At 33.4% G+C, this 7,786-nt stretch overlaps 1 protein-coding gene across 1 annotated transcript in view; it reads right to left on the bottom strand.

Moving 5' to 3' along the window:
• Window positions 1-5,834: 5,834 nt before the first annotated feature.
• klar (klarsicht) overlaps window positions 5,835-7,786 on the bottom strand; it is a 203,596-nt gene continuing 201,644 nt past the window's right edge. Inside the window, exon 24 of the mRNA XM_089708036.1 lies at window positions 5,835-7,388. Within this exon, the coding sequence (XP_089564162.1) occupies window positions 7,154-7,388 (235 nt within the window). The 3' untranslated portion in view covers window positions 5,835-7,153. The remainder of the gene's footprint in view (window positions 7,389-7,786) is intronic.

Below are 7,786 nucleotides of genomic sequence, written 5' to 3'. Positions count from 1 at the left end.
GTGATCGGTTTAGTAGTATTCGCGTGAAAGAGTAACAAACATCCATCCTCACAAACTTTCGCTTTATTAGTAGGATGTAAGGAAAATGTTTTCTTTAAGACTGTCCTTTTATGAACTTGTTAAAATTCATGCTGACTGTGCCTTTCTCCTCACTCCTTTAACTTTATTGATCTTTATTTTAAATTAGTTACATTTCAAGTTTTAAAATTTATTTTAAAATATACTAGCTTTCCGCCCGCGTTTTTAAAGAAAATCCCGTTCACGTGGGATTTCCGGTATAAAACCTATCCTATGTGTGTACGTACAAAATTTCATTGTAATCGGTTCAGCAGTGAAAGAGAAAGTTATCCATTCTCGCATAATTTCGCATTTATTATATTCGTAGGATTAAACAAATAATGTATTCAACTGAAATTTATGATTAATTTTGTTTTTTTTTATTATTTATTATTTCACGAAACCGTAAATGCAAAATGCATTCACGATTTTATCGATTGAAGCACATCCCATCACTATCACCTTCTATCTATCTAAATACGTAACTATAGTAAAAATGGTGCCATGACTATGTTGAAACGTAGCTTGTAGTCTATAGCTATCTCATTCTTTCATACGACGTTTTCTTTAGATAGAGAGAAACAAATATATGTAAATTGTATACGCTCGATACAAGTACTCTATAGGTTTATTGCTCTGAGAATAAACCTATAGAGTTCTTATATTGAGACAGAACAAAATACATATTTTCTAATCTACTTACTCTTAGTCAATAACAGCATAAGTCAGATTGAGATAGCGACAGAGTATCTGCACTGTCTTCAAACGTAGCGCGCCGGCTATGTTTTGTTTGCCTTCCAGCTGGAGGTCTCGGTGCGTCAAGTGTTTTTAACGAAATATTTAGAAAATATAAAGTGTATAAGTAGTGTTTCTTTTTATTTGTCAGTGTGCTAAAATGACTATTGTATGTTTAGCTACCGGCTATTACTAGTCGAATGGGAGTTTTGGATGAAAACAATGAAAAAATATCTTTCCATCGGTAAGTGATTTTCAGCAAATTGATAAATATTTATGTTCTAACCCTATTTGAAGGTTTTATCAAGCGTTTTTTTATAAGTTTATGTTGTAACTGTAACATTTACCCACTTTATGGGGTTGTGGAATACAAAAGAATTAAATAATTTTTAAAAAATGTCACAATATTATCACGTTTGGCATTTTGTTTACCACCGTAGTGTTGTAACACATCTAGCGTATATTATCGATTTATGACAAAAAAAACTGTTTCATATTAACGTTGATTTATTTATTTTGTTTCTTATATCAGATTTATATGTAGTTGTTGTAGCAAATAATAGATGTAAATTTTCTACAGCAGGAAAATAAAAAATACCACGTGGTTGTTTTATTTGACTTATCTGTTTAGTTTGTTGTTTCTCTTTTAGATTATTAATAAATTCATTTTGTTTTAGATTTCCAGAGCTAAATAAAAAATGGGTATAAAACATGAGACGTGTAGATTGGACGCCGTCGAAATTTGCTAGATTGTGTTCACTGCATTTCGAGCCTGCGTGTTATCAAGATGGATACTCTAGAAGAATTGTGCAATCTTACGCTTACGTTTTTTTTTTGTTCCTTTAGATAATAAATACATTTGTGTGTGAGTGAATTTTTATTTGGAAATTTTTTTACACATTTACTTTAAATATGTAACTATGTGAAAATTAAACGGTTGATTAAATGACAGTTCTCATAGATGAGAAACTACTATTGAAATACATACTTAATATACATGCGTTTTCAAAGAAAAACCCGCATAGTTCCCATTCCTGTGGGATTTACGGGATCAAAAGTAATTTTTCCAAATTTCATTGTAATCGGTTTAGTAGTATTCGCGTGAAAGAGTAACAAACATCCATCCTCACAAACTTTCGCTTTATTAGTAGGATGTAAGGAAAATGTTTTCTTTAAGACTGTCCTTTTATGAACTTGTTAAAATTCATGCTGACTGTGCCTTTCTCCTCACTCCTTTAACTTTATTGATCTTTATTTTAAATTAGTTACAAGTTTTAAGATTTATTTTAAAATATACTAGCTTTCCGCCCGCGTTTTTAAAGAAAATCCCGCACAGTTCCCGTTCACGTGGGATTTCCGGTATAAAACCTATCCTATGTGTGTATGTACAAAATTTCATTGTAATCGGTTCAGCAGTGAAAGAGAAAGTTATCCATTCTCGCATAATTTCGCATTTATTATATTCGTAGGATTAAACAAATAATGTATTCAACTGAAATTTATGATTAATTTTGTTTTTTTTTTTATTATTTATTATTTCACGAAATCGTAAATGCAAAATGCATTCACGATTTTATCGATTGAAGCACATCCCATCACTATCACCTTCTATCTATCTAAATACGTACCTATAGTAAAAATGGTGCCATGACTATGTTGAAACGTAGCTTGTAGTCTATAGCTATCTCATTCTTTCATACGACGTTTTCTTTAGATAGAGAGTAACAAATATATGTAAATTGTATACGCTCGATACAAGTACTCTATAGGTTTATTGCTCGAGATAATAGGTGTTACTAAGTGCAAAAGTTCAATTAATTTCGTCTTCTTCTTTTAGTTTTATGAAAATAATTTAATTTTAATATAATTAATATGAATGAATATAAATAATATAATATAATTGAATATTGGCGAAGGTATCTTTGAATCACGCCAAGGAAGTTTCACTCCTGACGCGTGGGCTCGGCGCACACGCTCTTTTTTTGTAAAGTACCCTCAAAATATAATAGTAAAAACGAAAATATATCCTTCAATTTTTGAACATTTATTTTGTTAGAATGCTATTTACTTAAAAATAAGTGCTGGTTATTAAATTAAAAATGTCTATATTTAATTCCTGAATAACATAAAATTCCCTCTGTTGATGACATAGAGACATTCGATATCGGTGACACGCGAGAAGCTACTGAATGCTACTGACCAAGCTCTTGCGTGTCTGCGTGTGTCACCGACGTCGAGCCGAGTAAGTACGCGAACTTTAAAACCGCGGTTTTAAAGTTCCTACGTCTATCAGCCCTTTTACAGAATAAAATTAGCATAATTATTTCTGTTGAGTAATACACTATGTACCTATACCTATATTTTTTTATCAATTAATATTCAACGCCTGTGTCAACGCCTATAGTCCTGTCCATTGTAATGATCGCGTGAACGTGTCTATACAGAATTTTTAAGAATTTCTATTCAATTATTCCTAATTTATCCATATTTTTACAGGATATATGCCACAGGGATAGCCAGTAGGTTACAACTTTCAAGTTTCAATTCATGACCTGTCAAATTGCCCTACATGAACCATGACCTCACCCCACCTTTAATAGCTGTGCCCCGCAGTTTTACCCGCTTTGTTAATATAGCCTTCCTTCCTTCTTCCTTCCTTTCAGAGGGCCTTTCGGCGCGCGCCCTTCGGCCGGTCGGTGCTGGGGTCGAGGGTTTGGGGAACGCCGATGATGGAACGGGGAACAATCCATCATCGGCGAGCGGGTGGCGTGAGCTCGTGTACAGCTTGCGCCGCCCCGGGGTGGGCATTTGGTGGAGGGCCTGGAAACGGGCAAGTGGCGGAGGGCCTGGAAACGGGCAACTGCTGGGCGGGACATGCGGAAGACTGCGAATGTGTACCCGCATCCCGTCTAAAGCAGCGCGCTGGTACACGGTGGGGTTTTAGTCGGTAGGAATCCGACATAACCCACGGCTTCTTCCCCGGGAGCCGTGGGTATCTTAGGCAAGATTTCCCCACTTGAAAAAAAAAAAAAAAGCCTTCCTCGGTAAATGAAATGAGCGCGATTAAGCAATGCAAATCTTCAGCTTAATAATTGTAACTGTATCTAAGACTAGTCAAATTTCATCTGTTATGTTTTTTTATGCTTACGTTTGATATCGTTGTTTAATATCAATACCATTTTAAAAGTATGATGTAGAGACGGAATAAACATTTTTCTCTCAAATCAATTTATGTACTTACTTAAATTTTTTCAATCACACTGAACAGTAGGTAAACAATTTATTCCTAATTCACGATTTAGGATATCTCTAAATTAAGTACCTATGTACTTACCCATGTGAAAGTTATTTTCATAATTTTTTAAATCAGTTGACTAATGTCTGACTAAAAAGGGCAGTAATTAAAAAAGGGTTTCAAATAAAAGGCATGAATAAAATTGAAAACCAATGTTTATTTATCATTCCAAAAAGCCAACATGATGTTATCCAAACACCTAAAGATGTTTCTATTCCATTGCTAAAAAAATTAAATGCACATTATAGCATGTCCATACACCCTAAGCTTAGTCAAAATTAAAATACAAAAGCTTATAGAAATATGACACACTATGTCGGCATTACCGCCTAAGTGATTAACATTTAATTATTATTAACTTTCTCTGCAGTGATTTAATTAGCGATTTATTCTCTTTAGAAATACTGGCGGTTGTAATTGTTTTAATAGTTCATAAATAAAACGTTTTCTCTTAACGTTAGTAAAAATTGACTTTTATATCACTACAGAGATATTCTTATAACTAATTTATTCATTCACAACTAGAATGCGCTACAGACTCAAACATCAAGCATGACTTACAATAGGTGAATATTCCGTGATAAAAATCATGAACTTCATTTAATATTGTAAATAGATAATAACTTTGTAGAATATAAACTTTCTTCTTATTAAGTTTTACAAGTAATATGTTTTTTTTTAGAATATAGTATCCTTGCTGTATGTTGACATAATTATTTTTAAATTGTCTATAATTGAAGCACACTATTGAAATTTATTTAATTAATAATTACGACATAGTAACTATACAAAGGGATATAGTCATTGTAAAAATCATCTATCTGATAGAATATATCCGGTATATATATTTTAGCGTTGTGAAGAAATACACAAGACAATATTATCAATTTCAAATGAAATACTCATGTTTAACAACAGGAATATTCAACACCTATCGGCAAAATGGTAAAATAATTCATAAAAATATTATATTTTCATACATATAAAAATCAACAAATTATAAATTTTGTTACACCCAACATTCAATACAATAAATATTAAATCAATCAAATAATAATAAAATAATAGATAAAGAATCAATAATTGTTTGTTTCATAAAATCAAACACAGATGAAATTATGGTAGAGATTGTCTAATCTAAAAATGAACGCCCCTCCACTAAACTTAATTGTTTCAATGTGTGAGGACAAATAATTATTGAACCACTTTATATGTGTGCGCGCGGCGATTCTACTGCAAACTTTGACACTCGCGCACTGATTTGTCAACTAATCGGGCGATCAGTTCAGGTGCCTAGCATTGTATGGCGGGGAGAGCACGCTATGTACGGAATGACACGTCCGTTCTGTCGTGCATCGCGTCATTTATGCACTAGTTGGCCAACTGGTCCTGTCATTCGGGCATGGACTGGACTGGAGGACAGAACGACCAATGAGGCAGACCAATTTGTGTGTATTGCGTCTATACACGTACTTTGAATGTGAGCGTAAACACAGTGGAAGGGCGTTCATTTTTAGATTAGACAATCTCTAGGTATAGATAAAATATAAGGGTGATTTCTCATTTGGCCTATAGTTTGCGACAGTAGGTACATAGCCTAGCAGTTGTAGTATGTTATTTAAAAAATAAAAATATGATAATATATTAAAAGCTAGCAGACTATTAAAGCCAGTTGATCCACTTTATCTGAACTTTATTAGCTTTCTAACAAATTAATTGTTTTTCTAATGCAGCTGTAACACTCTTTAAACGACCAAAATCGCAATCTATACGTCAAATAAAATAACACATACATAAGACATACATTGACGTTATTACTAAACAGACAATCTAAAAAATTATAGATATTTAAGTTTAGCGTTAAATTGATATTTATTTATTCAGTCTTCTAAGTTAAATTTCATTAAGGCCACTGTATTACATTATGTAATACATTTGTATTTAACGTCTGTTCGGTGAGATTTTGATAAACTATAGAAGTTTTGATATACATAATTTTTTTTATCATTAGCATTGCAGGTAATCTTACGTAGGTGTACAGTAAGATAATTTATAAAACTTGCACTTCTTAATAAATGCAAGGCCAAGGTGACATAAATAAGTTTCTCCTTGGTTTTATAACTCGCCGAACAGACTTAACATTTAAAATATAGAGTAATAATTGCACTAAAACTCTACTTTTATTGCAAGTTAATGAATAGCATCTTTAAAGATATGTAACAAGATACACACATAGCGCATTCCACACACGACAAAAATTAAGTAATTGTACTACAATAGGCTTACATACAAACTTGTTGTTAGTAAATTATTACTAAAGTACCTACTTTGAACTTCATCTGATACAGATGATATTATTTTTTGGAACACTTTCGTTTATTTGACATTTTTTTTTGCTGTGAGCAATATTTTTATTTCGTTTCCACGCAAACCGTTACAGTAGTAAAAATATAGTTAAGGCTGCGTTCACACGTCAACATAAATAAAAGAATACTTAATGTACTTCTTGTTAGTCACTAAACATAACATTTATACCTCATCAAACTCGCATCTATTCTTGGAATTTGGCAAATTGATTATTATTATCGATTAAACATGCAAATTCTACCAAACCCAACATTCACACAGACATAAAAAATTAAAATAACACAACACTAGTTGGATGTTTCAAATCACAACCTTTTCAACCAATTATATGGTTTGAAGTTTGTATATTTATATTATAAAATGTCTTGTGAGCTTCGTAAATGCTCTCTTTATTCTCCGTTCTGTACTAGACTTTAAAATTAAGTAGCAGTAGTTTCAACTACGCATTCTCCATCATAGAATTTCCATAATCAAATGTCTGCAAACAAAAACGTTTACAGATAACAAATTTCATTACACACCCACGTGTACGCAAAACAGTTCGAAAATAGAATCTAAATTCAAAACGTTCCTCAATTCGAACAAGTATTTCCGGTGAATGACAACGTCTAAATCGCGCTACTCTATGGACGCCGTTGATGACGTCACGCGTGACACGTCACAGTGACAGCTGTCAAACCTTCGAGTGTAAAGGCGCGTTCACACTGGCGGCGGTCCCCTGACGTAACGCAGTTGCGGCGTTAGCGTTTGCGCTAGTGAGTTTAGCGCGTCACAACATTTCGGCCGTTCTACGAGCCACGCTGCTAAGAGCAACGCCACGAGGCAGAGTTGTATGGGGATCGATGAGCGAAGAACACGCCAAACCCATCCGCTACGTGGGTTGTAGTCGGGGTCTCCTGAACCGGTTTTGCTTGTTGCTACTATCGCGTGGTCCCTGGTGAAAAAAATATGTTTATTTATAGTATACACGTGTTATTTATACAATATGATAGATATTCAGAGAACAAATTTTGATTTTTTCTAGTATTAGTGATATAATATTAAAATGTACAAAACACGTAACGATTGTGTTATAAGATTTGAAAATATATATAACATCTTTATATTTGACGTATAACATCTTTTGACGACGCGGTTGGCGCAGTGGTAAAGTAACTGCCTACTAAGCCGACGGTCCCGGGTTCGATCCCCGGTCAGGGCAAATATTTGTGTGATGAACTCAATTATTTGTTCTTGGGTCTGGGTGTTATTATCTATATATGTATTTATAATATTATATTTATCGTCGCCTAGTACCCACAACACAAGCCTTAATTGAGCTTACTGTGGGAC

Source organism: Colias philodice, chromosome 20 (assembly GCF_061535455.1).
Source record: "Colias philodice isolate Cphi_HAF_F1 chromosome 20, ilColPhil1 Martin Lab GWU primary, whole genome shotgun sequence".
In the NCBI taxonomy this organism is placed as follows: domain Eukaryota; kingdom Metazoa; phylum Arthropoda; class Insecta; order Lepidoptera; family Pieridae; genus Colias; species Colias philodice.
This window is presented reverse-complemented; position numbering and strand designations above follow the sequence as displayed.